Source organism: Aquarana catesbeiana, linkage group LG03 (assembly GCF_042186555.1).
Source record: "Aquarana catesbeiana isolate 2022-GZ linkage group LG03, ASM4218655v1, whole genome shotgun sequence".
Classification (NCBI taxonomy): Eukaryota; Metazoa; Chordata; class Amphibia; order Anura; family Ranidae; genus Aquarana; species Aquarana catesbeiana.
The window spans coordinates 497,516,686-497,537,502 of record NC_133326.1 but is presented as its reverse complement, the minus strand read 5'-3'; the positions used below and the strand labels follow the sequence as shown (position 1 = coordinate 497,537,502).

General features: G+C 40.2%; 2 protein-coding genes across 3 annotated transcripts in view; one reads left to right on the top strand and one right to left on the bottom strand.

Annotated features, from left to right (window-relative positions):
• PDGFRB (platelet derived growth factor receptor beta) overlaps positions 1-20,817 on the top strand; it is a 207,980-nt gene that overhangs the window by 144,243 nt on the left and 42,920 nt on the right. For both annotated transcript variants that reach the window (XM_073621081.1, XM_073621080.1), the window contains 5 exons: positions 1,559-1,674; positions 2,548-2,671; positions 8,480-8,703; positions 10,958-11,052; positions 19,364-19,496. In XM_073621081.1, coding sequence (XP_073477182.1) covers positions 1,559-1,674; positions 2,548-2,671; positions 8,480-8,703; positions 10,958-11,052; positions 19,364-19,496 — 692 coding nt within the window. The remainder of the gene's footprint in view (positions 1-1,558; positions 1,675-2,547; positions 2,672-8,479; positions 8,704-10,957; positions 11,053-19,363; positions 19,497-20,817) is intronic.
• On the bottom strand, positions 12,688-15,175 carry LOC141132532 (zinc finger BED domain-containing protein 4-like). The gene is made up of 3 exons (XM_073621079.1): positions 14,795-15,175; positions 13,246-14,627; positions 12,688-13,161 (listed from the first exon to the last, which is right to left on the bottom strand). The coding sequence occupies exons 1-3, from the start codon at positions 14,959-14,961 to the stop codon at positions 12,773-12,775; spliced, it is 1,938 nt and encodes a 645-aa protein (XP_073477180.1). The 5' UTR covers positions 14,962-15,175; the 3' UTR covers positions 12,688-12,772.

Genomic DNA, 20,817 nt, shown 5'->3' with positions numbered 1-20,817 from the left:
TAAAAATGGCTGTCCACCAACGTTTACCATCCAACCTGACAGAACTGGAGAGGATCTGCAAGGAGGAATGGCAGAGGATCCCCAAATCCAGGTGTGAAAAACTTTTCCCAAAAAGACTAATGGCTGTATTAGATCAAAAGGGTGCTTCTACTAAATACTGAGCAAAGGGCCAAAATACTTAGGACCATGTGATATTTCAGTTTTTCTTTTTTAATAAATCTGCAAAAATGTCAACAATTCTGTGTTTTTCTGTCAATATGGGGTGCTGTGTGTACATTAATGAGGAAAAAAATGAACTTAAATGATTTTAGCAAATGGCTGCAATATAACAGAGTGAAAAATTTAAGGGGGTCTGAATATATATAAATATACTGTATAGATATATAGATATCTATATATATATATATATATATATATATATATATATAGTTATCTATATCTATATATAGTGGTCAGCAATTTGACAGATTTGTCTCACATTCATTTTAATAGTTTTCAGGTTCGGCATTCAAACTTTTTTGAAGTTCGCTGAACCAGACCCAGGGTGCTTTGACTCATCACTGCAATAGACATATTTTTGCTACATTGTCATAGTCCTTCCTGGCCAGCAAAGGAAGTGTCATTAATGCTGTAATTAGCCTTCTACATCTGTTCCAATCATTGCTGCAGTCTTGTAGTATGTGCTTGTGAGAGTGATTGTGAGAGTCAATCCAGCTACTCTCCCCCGCACACACCCTTCTTACCCAAGCCACTCAACCACTTCACACAGTGGCAGATGCGTAGGATCTAGCACAATGGTGAGAATATAAACATGCAGGGTTTTATTGAATGAATATGGCATACTTCCACCCTATTGGAGACTCTGAGACACTTGCTGCAGCTACCAGAATAGGACCCTGAGTACTGGATGGATCTCAGGTTTCCCAGACTCCTTTAGTAAATTAAGCCAAGAGGCTTTGATCCATTTTAGTCAAGTCCGGAATAGGATACATACCTCCCAACTTTCTGAGATGGAAACGAGGGACACCTATTAGCAAAAGTAGGTAGGCATAGGCCACACCCCCTGTCACGCCCCCCAAAGAAGAATTATACAAAAAAAAATATTGGTTGAACCCACAAGTGCTTTTTTTTACCAATACTATTCCTTTATACTAGCTTTTAAACTTTACAAATGCAGAAATGTAAAAATTGGATGAAAGGTTTAGCACTGGGAAACACTTTTCAATAGATAAATAGTGCATTTTATATACAACTATATAGATCAGATAAAAATCAGGGACAAACGAGGAGGAAAGAGGGACAGAGGAACTTTGTTCCAAATGAGGGACAGTCCCTCGAAATCAGGGACAGTTGGGAGCTATGAAATATGGAGAGATTAGGGACAGAGTTTTTAATTCCACCATTGTGTTTTGTTATAGGGTGGGAGATATTCCAGAGAAGTGATCATTCATTGAGACAGATTAGCAGTGTAGGGTACAAGCTAATGCTACTTTGAGATGCTAGAACTGGGACAAGTATAAGCAAATATTTTCTAAAGCAACCAATATCATATTTTTAGGTATGTTTCCACATTGTCACTTGTAAGGGTCAAAGAACAAGATGGAGGTGCCTATACTCTGAAAGCTTACAATGAGGATGATTATGCAGAGATGACATTTTATCTTCAGATAAATGGTGAGTTTTCCTTATTTATGTGATTATATAGACCCTAAAGCTTTCACTATCTTTACGAGATTACATGAATACATTCTGACATGTCACAATATACAGGACCTATATTCTTTTAAAAAATGTACCTTTTGTCATTTAAAAACTTTCGTTAGCGCCATACAAATGACTTTGTACTGGCTTTGATGATGCCATCAGCCTGCTGCAGGCAGGAGGAGGCATCTCCTCCCCACTGGTGATCAAGCTGCGACATTATGACTTTGTAGTAAGTCACAAAGTACACAGGCACCAGGACTTACACGATTGTGTGGTTTCTGAGCCCACATTTTAGCTTGGGGAGAAAATACTGACCCTAGATGATGTCAGAACAAAGATAGCATTGTCCATCTGTAGACAAAAGTAGATCAATGCATTGTCAGGGGGAGTACTGTGATCCCTGTGAGAAGCAGTACGTATGTGCAAGTGATACACTTACACATTACTTAGCATGCATGCGGTAATAAATCCAAAAGCAAACTTTTATTATATTGCAGCTCACCAATCCTTAGATTTAATGGCTGCATTCGTTTTTTTTTTTAAGGCTTCCTTTCTTCTATTTTCATTTGGTGATCTGGCCTGTAAGTCTGTTGTTTTTCAAAAGAACAAGCTCTCTTGCAGTTGTATCAGTTACAGGGATGAGACAAAGCATTTAACACTGGTGGGGGTGCTTACGATGATCAGCCTTTATTAGTTTATGTAAAACCTTTACCTCAAAAGGGAAAAAAAAGCAGTTTGCTGTAACTGCTTATAAAGTACCAGGTGGAGTTTGGCTCTACTGTAAATATTAATTGTTTCACTGTTGTCAGGATATATATAATTAGTTTTATTTTTTTGGTTTAGTGCCCGTTGAAATAAAGGAAATGATTGACAGCCATCCTAAAGGTGGCGGACAGATAGTGACATGTGCTGGCAAAGGGATGCCAAGGCCAGAGATCACATGGTACTTCTGTACTGAGATAACAAGGTATGTTTTCATGACTTTAGTTCTTACTGAAAGCAAAAATCAAGTCCGATATTGCTAAACTGTATAAGAATTCTTGTTGACGATGGTAAACCAGCTCTTAAATCACAATGTCTATACCACAGTTTAATTTAGTGCACTGATATCTTCCTCCTTCATTGTGATAATTCTTAAAGTGATTGCAAACCCTATTTTTTAAAATAGCAAATATGTTACACTTACCTACACAGTGCAATAGTTTTGCACAGAGCAGCCCCAATTTCCCTCTTCTTGGGCCCCCGCTAGCATTCCAGGCTCCTCCTCTTCTATATGGTGGCACACCTGCGTGCTCGATTTAGAGCTGTCTGCATTATTTAACATGGACAGTGCAGCTTGGTTCAGTCTCTGCACCCTCGTCGCAGGATTTGATTGACAGCAGCAGGAGCCAATGGCGATGTGACTGCTGATGATATCTTTTTGGTTCACTTATTGGTTGCCCAGTGCATCCTGGGATATCTCGTACCTACAATACCTTCAAAATAAAGCAAAGCTAACGCTGAATAAAATAAAACGTTATCGGCTCACAACATTTCTGGCAGCATCAACAAAATTTGTTTTGACTTATCAAAGGGATATTACAAATGCTTTCAATAGTATATTTAACCACCTCAATACCAGGCACTTACACCCCCTTCCTGCCCAGGCCATTTTTCAGCTCTGTCACACAATTGCATGGGCATGCTACACTGTAACCATGTGAAATTTTTATAATTTTCTTCACACAAATAGAGCTTTCTTTTGGTGGTATTTAAGAGGCTGCACTGATGGGCACTGATAGGCTGCACTGATGGGTACTGATGAGGTGGCACTTATGGGCACTGATGAGGCAGCACTTATGGGCACTGATTAGATGGCACTGATAAGGAGGCACAAATATGCCGCACTTATAGGCACTGATAGGTGGCACTGATATGTGGCACTGATGGGCGGCACTGATGGGTGGCACTGGGGGGCACTGGGCACAGATAGGCGGCACTGGTGGGCACAGATAGGCAGCACGGATAGGCGGCACTGATGGGCGGCACTGATGGGCATTGATGGGTGGCATTGATGGGCAGCAGTGATGGGCATTGATGGCCAGCACTGATAGCAACACTGACTGGCATCACTAATGGCCACTGATTGCTGGCACTTGTGGGCACTGATTGGTGGTAATTGTGGGCACTGGTTGGCACTGATTGCTGACAGTGGTGGGCAATCATTGCTGGCACTGGTGGGCACTTAATTGTAATCAGGGCACTGATGATCAGTGCCCTGATTACATACCTAGCTGTCCCCTGTGAGGAGATGCCGCTGATCAGCTCTCCTCTCCTCACACTCTGTTAGTGTGAGGCAAGTAGCGCCGATTACCGGCATCTCCGTGTTTACATGTGACTGGCTGTGATTGGACACAGCCGCGGCTCTTTACACAGACCAGGATCACGCCGTGTCCTAGCAACAGGGTGCGGCCGCGATTGGCGCATGAGAGCGGTCCTTCTGGGAGGCTGTCATATGACGTCCACCCAGAACGAGAGCCGCAGCGCCAAGCCGTCATTTGAAGGTGGGCGGGCGGCAAGTGGTTAACGGAGCAAAAAGGGACAAAAAAAGAAAAGTTCATTGTTAGGGTTTATATACACTTTAATATTACAGCATGCAAAGACATTTTAATCAAATGTGTGCCTCCAAAATAGTGGAAACAGTTTAGGGAGGAACCAGTTTCTGTTTCAGGATAACTATGCCCCTGCACACCATGTCAGCTCTATAAAGACCTGGTTTGATGAGTTTGGTGTAGAGGAACGCAAGACCCTTGCCCTAACTTCAACTCGGTTGTATAGGTCTTCATAGCCAATATCAGTACCTGACCTCACTTCTGCTATTGCGGATGAATAGGCACACATTCTCAAAGAAACTCTCTAAAATCTTGCGGAAAGCCTTCTCAGAAGAGTGGAGGCTGTTATAGCGAAGGGGGAGGACTCCATATTAGCCAACAACTTTGGACTGGGATGTCCAAATACTATATAGACAGGATGGTCAGGTGTCCACAAACATAAGGTCATGATAAAAAACAATGTATAATATTTATCATGTGTATTCAAATAAACAATATATAGGCTGAGGATAAAAAGAGAGGTTATTGAGGAAAGAGAAAGCTCAGCCCAAACCAGACTGAACATTTCTGTGTGGAGGCAGAACACAGCAGGCATTTAAATAAAGTAAGGTTAAATCAAGTCTCTGCAGATGAGTAATAGCAAGAGATATTTAACCATAACATGGAACCATATTTTATCATCCACACTCTCAGTATAATGCAGCTAGCATGGTTTTACATTGAGATATTTAGACAAGTCACAGATTCTAAAGACTCGTACACACAATCAGAATTTTTGACAACAAAACTGTGGAATTTTGTTCGAAGGGTGTTGGCTCCAACTTGTCTTGTATACACACGGTCACACAAATGTCAGCTATGAGTAAGCACTCAGTTTCGAGTGTGAAACGCGTCAACTGATCCTGTACATCCTGCATGATTGTCTTGTACTTTTGATGGTCCTATCTCTACAATAAAGACAAGTTTTCTACTTTATCCAGTGTGCGGCATCCAGATCTTTCTATCCAATACCTCACACAAATGTTGGCCAACAATTATGAACGTAGTGACGTACAAGACGTAAGATGAGACGATAAAAAGGAAGTTCAATAGTCATGCACCACCCTTTAGGCACCTTCTGCTAATGTTGTGTTTGGTGAGCATTGATTCTGAGCATGCGTGTTCGTACTTTGGACTTTTGTCCAACGGACTTGTGTACACACGATCGGAAAGTCATACAACACATATTTGTTGGAGCAAAATTTGAGAACATGCTAGCCAACATTTGTTGGCGGAAAGTCCGACAACAATTGTCCGATGGAGCATACATACGGTTAGACTTACCGCCAACAAGCTCACATCCAACATTTCCTGTCGGAAAATCCGATCGTGTATATGGGCCTTTAGTGTTTAGTCCCAGGATCAGCTGTCTCTTTACCACTATGTGATTTGCCCTTTGGGATTTTTGGGTCCATTATGTGTTCACATTTTGTTTTGCGCAATTTTTTAAAGTCTGTAATACAAATTTAACATACCTCCCAGTGAAGGAAAAAGTATGTTTTTAAGTTTGATGGTCAGATGTATCAGCAGAGCATTAGTTAACCACTTGCCAACCGCCGTCCAGCAGTTTTACTGCTACAGGGTGGTCGCTGTGTGCAGGATCGCATATATATATATATATATATATATATATATATATATATATACACGATCCCGCACTTCCGGGAAGGGGGCGCGAATGATTTACACAGCAGGAGCCGATCGGCAGGTACAGCAGTCTCAATGTCCACTGGCACCCGCCGATGATCCAGCATGGAGGCAGGTGCCGGTGCTATGTAAACAAAGGAGATCGTTGTTCTGACAGGAGGGAAGGCATAGATCCTGTGTCTCTGCAGGGAAGGAACATGGATCCATGTCTTCCCCTAGTAAAAGCATCTCCCACACTGTAGTAAAACACAGACTAGGCATACAGTTAACCCTTTGATTTCCACTGATATTAACCCCTTCCCTGCAGTGTCATTAGTACAGTGACAGTTTATATTTTTAGCACTGATCACTGTATTAGTTTCACTGGTTCACAAAAAAGTGTCAAAAATGTCACTTAGTGTCCGATTTGTCCACCGCAATATCGCAGTCCCACTATAAGTGGCTGATCACCGCCATTACTAGTAAAAAATAAATAGATAAAAATTCCATAAATCTATCCCATAGTTTGTAGATGCTATAACCTTTGCGCAAACCAATCAATATACATTTATTGGGATTTTGTTTTAACCAAAATATGTAGCAGTGTACATTTTGGCCTAAATTGATGAAGAAATTTGATTATTTACATTTTTTTATTGGATGTGTTTTATAGCAGAAAGTATATTTCAAAATTATCGGCCTTTTTTTGTTTATAGCGCAAAAAATAAAAACCGCAGTGGTGTTTAAATACCACCAAGAGAAAGCACTATTTGTGGGGGGAAAAAAAGGACATACATTTTAATTGGGTACAGTGTCGCACGACCACAAGATTGTCAGTTAAAGAATCGCAGTGCCATATCACAAAAAATGGCCTGCCCATGAAGGGGGGTACATTTTCCGGACCTGAAGTGGTTAAAAGACAAATATTGTCTTTTAACCACTTTTAAAGTGGTAAAAGACAAGTAAGGTAAACTTTTGAAAGAAACCAGCCTCCTCAGTAAACAATATTATTAGGAACTGTTAATGTGTTAACAACCTTTTTCTATGTGTAGATTGTAATTATATGTACACGGAGGCAATCATATTGCTTGCTATATAGACAGACTCGGCTTCCTGCGTTGCAGTACTGCACAAGGGTTGTGCTTTACTGCTCTTTCTCAAAATATAATGCTGGCTGTACACTAAAATCCTTTTTTTATTACAGTCTGAAGGCTGAACACAAACATCTAACAGATTCCTCCATGCACACTGTACAGTCACAGATGGTCGATTCTCCCACTGAGGTTATTGTATTATGAGAGCCAGTGACAACGGCTGTCAGGATGCAGTAGGCACTGCCAAACAGTGACTTTGATTTTCCTTCGATTTTCAGATTTTGCTTGCTGTCTGCGTCACCACTAAGTAGTCTCTCTTTCTCTTTCTCTGCACCGATGACTATTTGACTACAACTGAACTTAAAGGGAATTTGTCATTGGAATGGGAAAATAGGTAACATTTTCCAATGGGGACATTTGATCTCCTCTCACTTCACAAAAAGTGAAGGAAAATCTCCCAAAAGGGACAAAAGCAGCAAAAAAAAGAAAAAACTGACATAGGTTTAACCGGTGCCTAATGGACCCTTCTGTAGATATACTTTAAGCAGTTAGGCAGAGGAATCATTGTAGTAGTTAATCTGTTACTCCCCTTAATAGCTAGTATACACTAGCACTCATTTAATACTTTCATAAACATGTGAAAGAGCGAGCATATAAAAATGTGAATGACAAAAAAAAGTTACTTGACTGCTGAGGAGCATAAGCCTAAAGCCATAAATACCATACCAACCAATAACCTTGCCCAATAAACGACACTCAGACAGGTTAAGTTGGAAAGGGCAAGGCCACAGCTTTATTAAAATTTCTTCCACATAAGCAATTTCCAACATAAACATTAAAACTCGTGCCAGTCACAGTTGTTCTGTAAGCACCTAATGTAACCTTAATTGGACCTAGTCTAAACGGCCTGTCCTTACCATAAGTTCTAGACAGACATTGACTGGTCAGACCTCCACTGAAAGGCATAGCCCAATAAATGAAATATTTATCGCTGGCAAGGCAAAAACCGCCAGGGAAGCTCTGACAACTGACTGAAAGAAAGAAAATTAAGTTGGGCAACCCTTCTTTCTGCTCTTCAATGGTGAGTGAAGATTTACCTCAGATGAAACTTTTATAGTTTTCAGGCCCCTCATCCAGTGCTCCCCACTAGCCAATCATCTTGACCCATTTAAATTCCTCTTTTGACCATCCCCCTTTTGGCCATGCTCCCTGCCGTCAAGGCTTCCTTTCCCTATGGGATCAAGGGGCCTTCATTATGAGCCCTCCTCCAATGGAATGTCAGAACGTTGAATAAACATTATGCCATCCTTAGGCCAGTGAAACAGTAATTGACTATTCTACTGAACTAATCTGAGGTTTTGTTTATCAATCTTTCAAACTGAATTTTCACTTCGACATTGTGAAAAAATGTCTTGTCACCAACAGGTGCAGCAGTAAGGGATGGAGCCAGTGGGAACCTCTACACAACACAACTTCCCAGATTAGGTACGATATGAACATTAGCTATTCACAGCCAGAAGAGTTGGGAACCTTCTATGTGAAGAGCATTCTCCATGTCCGTGGTATTAAAGATTCTCTCTCTTTGCGCTGCCTTGGTGAGAATGGTCTTGGAATGAGTCACCATCGTGATGTCACCCTAGTGCCACCTTGTAAGTAAATGTCAGTCACATGGAATGTTTATTAAAATGCATGTAAACCTTTTTAATGAACTTCTCTTCTTTGCTCCCTTTTGGTCTGTTAAATATACCAGTGGAAACATTTTATTATATCAGTTTAGAGTCTGTTTAGACATTTTATTGTAGACATCTGAGATGGCTCTCAGTGCTCTCAGCGCTCTCTGCTATTGGCTAAGAGCACTGATCGGGAGCTGGTCAGCAGATCGCCAAATATCAGACTTTTTTTGTGTTGGGTCTTGTTAAGAACCTTTTGGAGAAAATTTGCTGGCTGCTTGTTGAGGGCATAGACAGTTACAAACGTGCAGAGAGCTTTGTCAATAGAGCAAGCACTTTTGGGGGTGTTCAATTACTATCTGTGCTGGACAAACTACTATTCACCTCCTACACAACCATTTATGTAGCTTCCATGGGAGGTGTAAGGGGGAATGTCTTGTCACCAACAGGTGACAAGACACTCAAATCAGCTGGGGCTGCCAAGGTCACATTCAAGATGACAGCACCCTTCAGCAGTCTCAGGGCTTTTGGATGTCTACACAAAGGAAACTTTTACAAGTAAATAACACACATAAAAGTCATAGAGCAGTGTTTCGCAACCTTTTTTCAATCAAGGTGCCCTTTAAAATTATAGACAATCTCAAGGCATCCTTTAAAATTATGGACAGTCTTGAGGCACCCCATTCTAAAATGTAAAAAACTATTCTAATAGTTTCACACAATGCAGCAACATCCACACATAGGTCACCCAACATTAGAGGTGATTTATTCTACCAAAGCAAGACTAGTATTTCATTGTTTCTCTTCTTCCTCAATGTCTCCATCAGTCAGCTAATGTCACCCCAATGCTGAGAAAGAGGGACAGACGAGGGTTCTTTGGAGGCAACTAACACCCTCCTTATCGACTGATTACATCATTGGTTGTTAGAATGCCAGTGTCTAGTTGTAATGGTGCATAAAGAAAACCCATTTCTTTGTGTAACTAAAAGGCAGGCTTCATCCACACGCCGGCTTGTATACACTTTTTGATCGATTTTTTAGGCATTTTGCCAAGGTAACCCTGAAGAAACCTCAAGGCACCCCAGGTTGAAAAAGGCTGCCCAAGACCTCCAAGAATAAAAATAATTTTTAAAATCTTCTGGCCCACAAAGAGTTAAGCCCAACTAGATGTATGCCACCTCCTGGAGCACTCTTTTTTTTTTTACAATTTGCCGTTTCACTGAACACTGATGGTATAGCTATCGCTATACTTCCAACACTGAGACAGCCCAGCTATGGGTGTCCTACACAACAGCCTTAGTGCAGCACAATCTGCTCTATATATTGCATGTTCATTTATCTATATTCTCTACTTTTTTACATGGACAGTATGGTTCATTATATTTTTTTTATATATACTCTACAGGAAAATGTGTTTACATCAGCTCCTGATGAGTGGGTATAGACCCACGAAACGCGTCGAGCCTTGCCATTTGATGCCCTAACTACATCTTACATGGAACCATAGTCACTTATACTAATCGGTTTCCTTTGATTACATCAACTATTTTCCTACATAGTTAATGCACATTTACAATGTGGGTGCATGCACCGTGATCAGGCATGTTGCTGCTAGCAACATCATGCTTCTCTGCTTTTTCTATTAACATCTAATCACGTGCTGCTATTTGTGTATATTCTTTATTATGCCTATACTATGTGTACATCTTTTATACATGTATGTAATTAATTATTTTATTGTATATGAAATCAATACTCCTTTACTGCGTGTTATATTTTTTACAATCAATAAATATTTCATAATGCAATTCATAGATGGTTTATTTTACCTCCACTACCCAATTGCTTCATTTTAAAATCCCAACTTCCTATTTATTTGTTACCTGTTCACTTCCTGGATTTTCACACATAGGGACACCTCCAGCTCTGCAGCTCTCATTGGCCCTCTTATGACTCAACCCCCCTCCCTTCCTGGCAAACTCTCACAGGAGTTAGAGAGAGAGAGCTGTGCATGATGTCAAAAGCCTAGGCTTTTTTACCAGGCAAGAAACAGGAAGTGAGCTGTATAAGGTATTTATTGGCAGAAAAAAAAATGTTTTACTATCCAAAGTTAAAACAACAAGGACAGAAGATTTAATAGATGGAAAGATGAAAAAATGACTAAAGTTCCACTTTAACTCCTCTAAATTCAAGTGCTTTAATAAATATATGTCTTTCTATTCTATATCTACAGATTTGCCTTTCAAGCTTGTGTTAACATGTGCTGTTGTGGGACTGGTGGCCTTGGCTTTGATATTTTTAATAATACTTATTGTTTTGTGGAAAAAGGTAAGTATTGCTTAGCTCCTCTGAATTTTAAATAAAAATTATGTTATCACCAATAAAGTATATGTAAACCCTCATCTAAAACAACCCATTCAATTTAAAATAGAACTAAAAGGCAAAACATTGTGTATACTGTACGTCAGACATGGGGGTAAGTCACACATGTGCAAGTCACAAGCAAGTCTCAAGTCTTAACCTTCAAGTCATAAGCAAGTCCCAAGTCACTGTGGCGAAAAGCAAGCAAGCCAAGTCGAGTCCCTGCTAGAAGGCAAGCAAGTCAAGTCAAGTCATTTATTTTGGTCAAGTCACAAATTAAGTCAAAATACTGATCTACCCCATTTCCATCCTTTAAATGAGTTAAAAGTCAGTTTTCAGGAAAGGTTTTGTTTTATTTTCAACATTAACAAAACTGCTTAGTGCTTTATTCTTGGCATATTAAAGAAACACTTTGAATGCCCAAACAGCAGACAAGGAGCAGAACACTCATGCAATTAAATGGCCAACAAGCCTGAAAAAAATGTAGTCCTTGCTGAGGGGGAAAATAACTAAGCTCAAAGTTTGAACTTGACACAATGCCAATATCTGGACACTTGAATGGTGATGAGAATAATAGTATTCCCATCACCATTCTTCAAGTGTCCAGATATTGGCAATTTGGCATTGTGTCAAGTTCAAACTTTGAGCTTAGTTATTAGAATAGAAAAAAGAGGGAGAAACACCCGCGCAATGGGATGCATGCAATGGAATAAAAATTTAAAAATTAAAGAATGTTGTTGGAACTGCTGCCACTACCGATTACTTCCACTAGGTGGAGTAAGATATAAGAAAAAAGGAATAGAAGTAGATAGCGCTGTTTCCAAGCCTGGTGAATTCAAATGTGTTATAAAGGTCCTGGATGTGCATAAGTCAAGTTGGTTGTCTGACTTAATAAAGTGCAGTGTGTGCTCTAAAAAAGATATAACTTAATCCGTATGAATATAATATATCCATATATAAACGAACCCTATTTTTAAATTAAAAATATTTGTGCAAAATTATGTGATCCATAACGTAAATCGATAATGTACATATGAAGTGAACAAACAAATATATATAATCAAGTGCTTTCAGTGCTGCTAGGATCTGGTGAGTGCAATCAATCACTATTAGAACACGGATTAAGGCACGCACTGAAAGGTTTACTCATTGGAATATCCATCAGAATCCAGGGTTTTTTTTTGTAGCAGCACTGAAAGCACTTGATTATATATATTTGTTTGTTCACTACATATGTACATTATCGATTACGTTATGGATCACATAATTTTGCACAAATATTTTTAATTTAAAAATAGGGTTCATTTATATATGGATATATTATATTTATACGGATTAAGTTATATCTTTTTTAGAGCACACACTGCACTTTATTAAGTCAGACAACCAACTTGACTTATGCACATCCAGGACCTTTATAGTAATTCCACGGGATAAACATTCACTATACTATAGGCAATATCTTTACAATCTTTCCCACTCCATACTGCCCTCCCACTAAGGGAATAACACATTTGAATTCACCAGGCTTGGAAACAGCGCTTATCTACTTCTATTCCTTTTTTCTTAGTTATTAGAATAGCCACTTAAAATGCATTGCATTTGCAAAAAATAGTATTCTGACTTCTCAGAATACTATTTTTTGCAAATGCAATGCATGTTAAGTGGCTATTCTCAGAATAGCCACCTAAAATGCATTGCATTTGCAAAAAATTAAATTTGAAAGTACTTTCTCGCTCAGTTGTGAGCGATGGGGTCGCATTATCACCCCACCATGGCTAAACACACGTTCAACAGGTGCGCTTGATGCAGGGACTGACATTACTCTTACCGCTACCCTGAACAAAGAGGGGAGCATGTGCCTGTTCATGGCCCAAAACTGAAGGCAGCTCTGTCCATCACAAATGTCTAAATACTGGTTCAGCTGTATTTGGGGACTGGAACATGAATCTCTCTTCTGTTTTTTGCGGTATGCTGTGAACAGCCCAGATTGACTCTCTGACTCTGCCACTGGCATTTGCTCGTCTTCATCGGTGGTTGTTGGGGTGGGCTTGCAGTCCTCTTTGAGAATCAAGTCTGAAAAACACAAGCATAAAACAGTGACTCAATGCACTCAGGTGTTATTACTGCAAACGGGTTATTACCAAAAACATAACATACTTTTTATCATCGCAGACACAGCCTCCTTGACATTTTCGGTAGCCAAAACATCATGGGTCAACCACATGGTGCCAAATGAAGGATCCAGCAGAGCAGCTTTTAGGTATAGAGGGTCAGAGAAGGGTAAGGTTGCTACATCATTCTGTTCATCTGCCATCCTCACATTGACAAAGATCCCTTCGAATCGTCTTTGGAGTGATTCTTGCAGGCTACGGATCAAGCCACCAAGGTAGCGCACGCTCTCTTTATGATTTTCCAAGTGGTGATTCAGAGAAAGGATACAGGGTACAACAGCACTTATTGTCACAAGTTTTTCTCCCTGTGAGAGGTCTGTGGCTTCTCCAAAAGGTTGAAGGACATCCACGAGTTCCTTAATCTGATTCCACTCTCTAGCTGTGAATACAGTCTCTTTGTGTCCCCCATCTTCAAGCATTCTAGTCAGTTTCAGCTGGTCACAGCTGACCACTGATTTCAATTGCCTCAGTGTGGAATTCCAGCGTGTGGTAACAGAGGCAGGGATTCCACGCTGTCCAAACTCCTCCTCAAATTTTTCCTTGAAAGAGGTGCTTGTGTGTAACAAGGAGCTCAACCTGGAAGCTTTGGCGAGAGCTGCATTGACTAATTTAGTCTCTTTAAGTCCATCACCTATTACCAATTGAAGCGTGTGTGCAAAACATTGAAGTCTAGTCTGGGTTTTTGTACTCAAATAATTGTCAAACATCTCCTGTTCTTCCACTGACAGGTCATTCCAAATGTCTGAATCATCAAGGTCATCGTCTTCATCTAGCTGTCCTGGAAAACATGTAGTGAATGCTTTTTTCATGTTTGCGGCGTTGTCACAGATGATGTGGTCTACCTTTTTTTTAATCTTGTACTCTTCACATATATGCTCAAATTCCTCACAAATTCTTTCCCCTGTATGGGGACCTTTGAAGCGGTTGCAAGCAAGCAACTGTGATTTTAACTGAAGACGGTCATCCTCAATGTTGATCCAGTGCACTGTGACTCCAAGAAAGCCTCTCATCCTGCGGTCTGACCATATATCTACAGTCACTGACAGATGATCTACCACTTCGAGTTCATTTTTCAGCTTCATTTTCCTATCTGCCACCAGATTGTCAAGCTTGCCAGTAATTGTTCTTCTACTTACTGGAGAGTATTTGTTGTCTACTATTGACAAAAAGCGACGAAAGCTTTGATGTTCAATGATGGACAGTGGCATGTTGCAGTTTAGAATGAGGTCTGACAGGATTGAGTTTGTAATTGCCTTTTGCTGCTGGTGGTTGCAGTGGTATAGCTGCACAGTCCCCTGTGCGATGAATTGTGAGATTTGAGGCTGGGTATCATCAAAAGTCCCTTTGGTATGGATGTACTCTTCATATCTATAGAGTAAACAGAAGAGAGATAGAAAAAAAAGTTAGCTATGTGATTTATTGATTTGAACAACAATACACTCTGCTCCCACCTAAAGTGGGATGTAGGCCTAATTTGCATATATATATATATATATATATATATATATATATACACGTGACGTTACTGTACCTACTTTTCTTTGTGGGTTTTGTAGTGACGGATGAAGTTGGATGTTGTGGTGGACGTGTCTCTTATTTTTGAGTTGCAGACCTTGCATATCGCCGTTCTCTTCTTTTCACCAACATCTAAAATATAATCCTTAAATCCAAATTTAATTATTTTTGGAATTGCTCCCTCCATTATAGCTGCCTTGTGCGTTGATCTGTCAGGGGTGGATCCAGAGTTTGCTGTCGGGATGGCCCGGGCACTGCCAGAAAATAAGGTGTTGCTGCTTAGTACACTAGTACTTACAGAACTATTTTTAATGTATTATATATATACGGTCTTAACCTAACCTTGTTTAAAACAGTGACACGTTTATCATTCCAGATTAGAATATTACATTAGTGACTCATAGTGACACTTTTTGGGCACCAGTGACACCAATACAGTGACCAGTGCTAAAGCTTGCATTGATTTCAGCATGCATGGAGCATTGCAGTACATGAACTTTCACTGGATGTGGACTGTTTAATGAGTTTGTAGTACGCATGGAGAACTTAATTCAGCAATATGATTTTTATGTAATATTCACGTTGAGCACTTTGTACTTCGCACAAGTAATAGTTAATTAGTGAAGGACTCAGGGAGGAACTGGTCTGGGACTGAGGGTCAGTGCAGTGGCCGTCGCATAGCAGGAGAAAAAAAGCACAGAGCCGAGGAGGAGGAGAAAACAAGGAAAGAAGGTTTGTACCTACCTAGGTTTCATAGTTTTAGCATGTGCAATGATATTGATGATAGATTGCATCTGCAATCATATCTGCGTCCTGTAATCATCAGTACAGGCCAGGGCCCTGCTAGCTGCTACATCACTAGTGCAGATTTGCAGAAGCTGCAGGTCTGTTTGATGCAGTGCCAAGCAAGCTAATGCTTCCCTGCAAAGTTTGCAAGGAAGCATTTGCTTGGCACTGCATCAAACAAACCTGCAGCTTCTGCAAATCTGTTTCCTCCTCCTCAGCTCCGGGCTCTGTGCTTTTTCTTCTGTGCTGCAACGACCACTGCACTGTCCCCCATTCTCAGACCAGTTCCTCCCTGAGTCGTGTGACTGTCCCTGCTCCAGTGCCCCCTCAGTAGAAGAATAATAGTCTGCCATGACTTACTCTATGGCTGCTGGACTGGACTCCACTCAGATTCAGTCAGTCGGCTAGGCTTGGCTGGCTCCTTGGGCAACTTCCAGTTCCTTCTTCCTCCCCCACCGTGAGGCCCGCGACTCACGCTGCTGGCTCTGCACACTTGCACAGAAGCCCAGCCCCTCCCTCAGAGATCACTCCGCAGTAGGAGGGGGGCGGCGCTGCGGCCTGGCCGGACGGAATACAGAGACCTGTACAGCCTAGGAGGAGAGACTGCAGCACTGTGCACAGTCATCATCAAATAAAAAAAAAGTCTGCGGCGGCCGCGAACACTGCAAGCGCCGCTCGCGGACACCTATGCGATCCCCGCCCACAATGTTGGCAAGCTGTATTTGTGCGGGCAGAAGCCGGGACTCGGGGGAGCTTTCTTTTGTGGGGGGGCGGCTTTTGCCTAGGCCAAGACACAGCACTGGTGGTGCCAAGTCATTGCAAGTCATTGCAAGTCAAATAGCCCAAGTCAAAGTCAAGTCGCAAGTCATTAGTGGCAAGTCAAAGTCAAGTCGAGTCATTTATTTAATTTTGTCAAGCAAGTCGCAAGTCCTCAAACAGGTGACTCGAGTCCGACTCGAGTCAAGTCATGTGACTCGAGTCCCCCACCTCTGCTGTACGTTATAAAAAACATTATAAATACCTTTTTTCCCCTTTTTTATAAGTGATCGCATACTCTCTGTTCTCAGCTACATAAGTAGCTTAGAAAACTGGGGGAGGAGAAACAGCAGTTTGATATTCCCAGTGAAAGGTTGTGCGGGGGGGGGGGGGGGGGGGGTTGTGAGCAGAAGTATGATCATTGGAGGAGAGCAGGCTGAGTTCCCGACAGAAAACTGATCATGCTGAGCATTCCTGGCTAGTGTGGTCAGTTTTTATATAGGAAAGGATAGGGAAGCAGAGGGACTGGACTTCATACAAGTACACGGTGCAGCAGGCACATCAGAAATATGAAATGTTGGGTTTACATTTTCTATTGTGAATATGTTTTGTCTGAGTTATTCATGTGCAAATATAATGTGTTTTTATCCATTGTTAATGTCATGTAGGATATCAGCTACATGTATTCCTGCACTATCATCATTACTTTGATAGCAAATGATGCATAATGTTTTAAAGCAGCGCATCCAAGTGGAACTCATATTTCATGAGACTGAAAGCAATAGTTGTTATCCAAAACTGAATTAGCTGTTATAGATAAATGCAGGGAAGATAAAAGATTTCTGCTGCCCATGGCAAACAATCAGATTATGCCTTTTATTTTGTAATCGTAGCTGGGCCTAGGAGAGCTGACATCTTATTGGCAGCTATGAGCATCACAGATGTAGTGCCATTGGTACTGATCACCAGCTGATTAACAGCTACATTGCAAATGTCCTAAGTAATCTTACATGGCAATAAAATGCCAGCCACATATAATCTAAAGCATGGTTCATTTCTCAAGAAGTAAGAAACTATGGGCATCAGTTAGTTTAGTGAGTTCAAAACTAGAACTAGTTTATTGCATATTTCAGTACGGGAAGGGTGTCAGGGGTGAATCGGTGTACCCCCAAAACATGGATGGTGCCAGACACTAAACTTTTCTCTAATCCCTTCCTATTCTCTTATGTCTGATAACATCTCCCTCTACCTTCTGAACACCAACTGTGCTGGCTGGACATTCACAAAGTTTTGGAGGTTCAAGTGGTATCTCCATGATGGTCTGCCCAGGGCAGACTATCATGGAATGGCTCCCGCATATACTTTTCACTTAATCATTTACCACATTTTGTGGGGGAAGGTCATAGCTAGTTTTCTTGAGGCTAGACTCTCTTAGCCTCCAGCAACCAGCATTTTCAGGAATACCACCCCAGGAGGGGAGCTTCTTTGCAACCCCTATGCCCAAAGGCCTGGGGAGAAAGACAGAACTTTCACAATGACAACATTTTAAATGCTGCCGATACTGAAAAAATAGGCCAATTACACTAAAAATTCTACTAACATTTCACAAAAAAGCAATCAAAATAACTTTGTCATTATTTAAATTGGTATTAAACCCCAAAAACAATAAAACTATATGTTGCAGCTTGCCAAATCTCAGATGTGGTCGATGCCTTTTTGGTTGATGCCTTGTTTTCTGTTTTTAGGCTTTTTTCATTTATTTTCACCTGGTGATTTGACCTTTAACTCTTTTATTTTTATCCAAGCAAAGCTGTCCAACATAAGTGATAGTTAGAGGGTTGAGACAAACTATTTAACATTTACAGGGGTGCTTACAATGATCAGTCTTTATTCATTTCTGTAAAACCTTGATCCCAAAAGGAACAAAAACCTGTTGCTGTACCTGCTTCAAAAATTGTTAGTTGGAGTTCAGCTTTAATCTGTCCGTTAGGTCCATCTAAACCTGCTTGTGTATCCAACACTACTCACACCTCAGACTGACAATACTGCTGTCCAAGGGTGTCTCCATTGCTCCTCCATCCAGAGAGGAGACACCCTAAGACAGGAAATGTATTGTTGGCTGGGCCATCAGGTGAAAATAAAGGAGAAAAATTCTGATGGAGAAAACGAATGCTGCTGTCACATTTAATAATTGATAAGCTGCAATATATTACATTTTAGTTTTTGGGTTTAAACTGTATTAAAAGAACAAAGTTATACATATATCCGGGGGAATTTAGTTAAGCTTTGAACATGAACGCTGATGGGTTGCAATGCACAGCTTCTTCATATTCTGGCTGCTCCAGTCTTAGTAAATTCCCCTCATTATTTTTTTTTTTTTTAGGGTCAAACTAATAAATTTTACCATAAAAAAGTGTGCATTATATGTTATTTGTCCCATTTAAATTGACACTAAAATGAAGTTTATGATAAAAAAGCATGACAAAGTTATTTGCAAATGTAATGTAACAAAAGTGTGTGTGTGTTTTTAAATTGTGTGCATTTTTTTTATGTGACAAAAGAAAAAAAAAAATGTAAAATGAAAAAACAAAATGTAAGTAATGATAAAAGTAACATCAAACCAATAAACAAATTAGTTAATTAGGGCTGATTGGGATTAACTAAGTGTTAATAAAGGCTTAAAAAGAAATACATTCTTTTCAATATGTTACTGATGTCAAATGCAGATCAAAGTTCACACATGAAAAAAATTTTATCACAACCGCTGCCCCTGCTATGTAACAAGTAGCAAGTCCTGGCATTCATTTTTGGATTTACCATTGGACACAGTGGACACTGTCTGGCTCTGTTTAGATGTGACCACCGATGTGGTGCAGTGAGGGTCTATGATCAGTTGTCCAGGAATGCAAGAGCACTGTCTGTTCAAAGTAATGTATTCAGCTAAAGGTACACACTAGATCACTTTTTTGCATATGGTGCTACTTATATCTCAAATATTTTATTTTTAGGTTGAGTAATGGTCACCACTTTTGTTTCTTGGTCCACAGAAACCACGCTATGAAATCCGGTGGAAGGTTATCGAGTCAGTCAGCTCTGATGGCCATGAGTACATCTACGTGGACCCTCTGCAGCTTCCATATGACTCCAGCTGGGAGATTTCAAGGGATAAATTAGTCTTAGGTAAATGTTAGATATGATGTAAGTGGACTGTACAGCATGGGTTCTAAAACTGTGGCCCACCAGCTGTTACGGAACTACAACTCCCATGAGGCATTGCAAGCTGCTGACAGTTACAAGCATGACTCCCAAAGGCAGAGGCATGATGGGGGTTGTAGTTCTGCAACAGCTTTAGGACCACAAGTTTAGCACCCATGCTGTACAGGATAGAATTCTAGTTCTAAAAGCTAACCAATAGAACATGGAAAACGGCACCATTTTTGAACCCAACCAGTAAGCTGTTTGAATAGCACCCTTAACCATCAAAGACAAATGCATTTTTGAGACCAGTGTGGGTCACATCAAAGAAAGCTGAGCAGCTCAGAATGGAATGGTGGTAGTTGGTCAGCAAAATGGGAGAGAAAAATTAAATTGGAAATTCTGCTTGAATTATAACTTTTTTCCAAATAATTTAAAGTTATATACTGACCCTGTTTTATATTAAAAAAAACAATGTAATATTCTATTCAGCCACTATTATGATTTATATATTTCTGCTATACAGCTAGAAGCTAGAAGGAGGTAATTCAAGGTCTGCAGCTGGGGCAAAACTTCCCTTTTCACCTTCTTAGGCCTGGTTATTGAATAATTAATTGTCTTCACCCCAGTCCTGAGAATTTTAGAGTGCACTTATCCTTTTAAATTGAACATTTAGACCTAGTGTCCCCTTTGGTAGCTGGCAGGGTCGAGGATGGGGAAAGTTGTACTATAAAGGAATCCTGGAATGTTACACTTGCTTCTTTTCCTCCTTCTCCGGTGAGTTTACATACAGTGTATATATAAATTCATATGCCCACTCATGAGATGTGTATATATAGATATATATATCCACTTATATGTCACTTGTACTTTATTCTCTGTAGAATATTAACATATTTCTGTAGGATCACAGTATCTTTTAAACATATGGCTCTGTAACTGCATCATCTCCCACTTAAATTGCATTCCAAATGTTAATATTCCCTAGCATATGCTTCATAGAAACTATCATTTTTTTTTAAATATAACTTTTCATAAGCTGTGTAATTTTAAATGACATTTCAATAATATTTAACTACCACCATTTTATGTTAAATCAACTTTAACATTTCAGAATTACAGCTGCAGCAGATGAATCAATATTCGGCTTTTCTTTTAAGGACCAAATTCACTTTTTTTGACAAAGTCATTGTCAGCTGTGTTTTTTTTTTCCTTTTAAAGGAAACCTATTATGAGAAACAAGGAGACTGTCTTTGCTTCCATTTGAAAAGACTGGTTGCCTGGCTCTCATGTAGACTTGACTATT

Coding starts and splice junctions, on each gene's coding strand:
- LOC141132532 (XM_073621079.1), bottom strand. CDS start 14,961: ATGGAGGGAGCAATTCCAAAAATAATTAAATTTGGATTTAAGGATTAT. Junction 14,628..14,794: donor TACAAAACCCACAAAGAAAA/GTAGGTACAGTA, acceptor TTTACTCTATAG/ATATGAAGAGTACATCCATA. Junction 13,162..13,245: donor TGTGTCTGCGATGATAAAAA/GTATGTTATGTT, acceptor TGTGTTTTTCAG/ACTTGATTCTCAAAGAGGAC.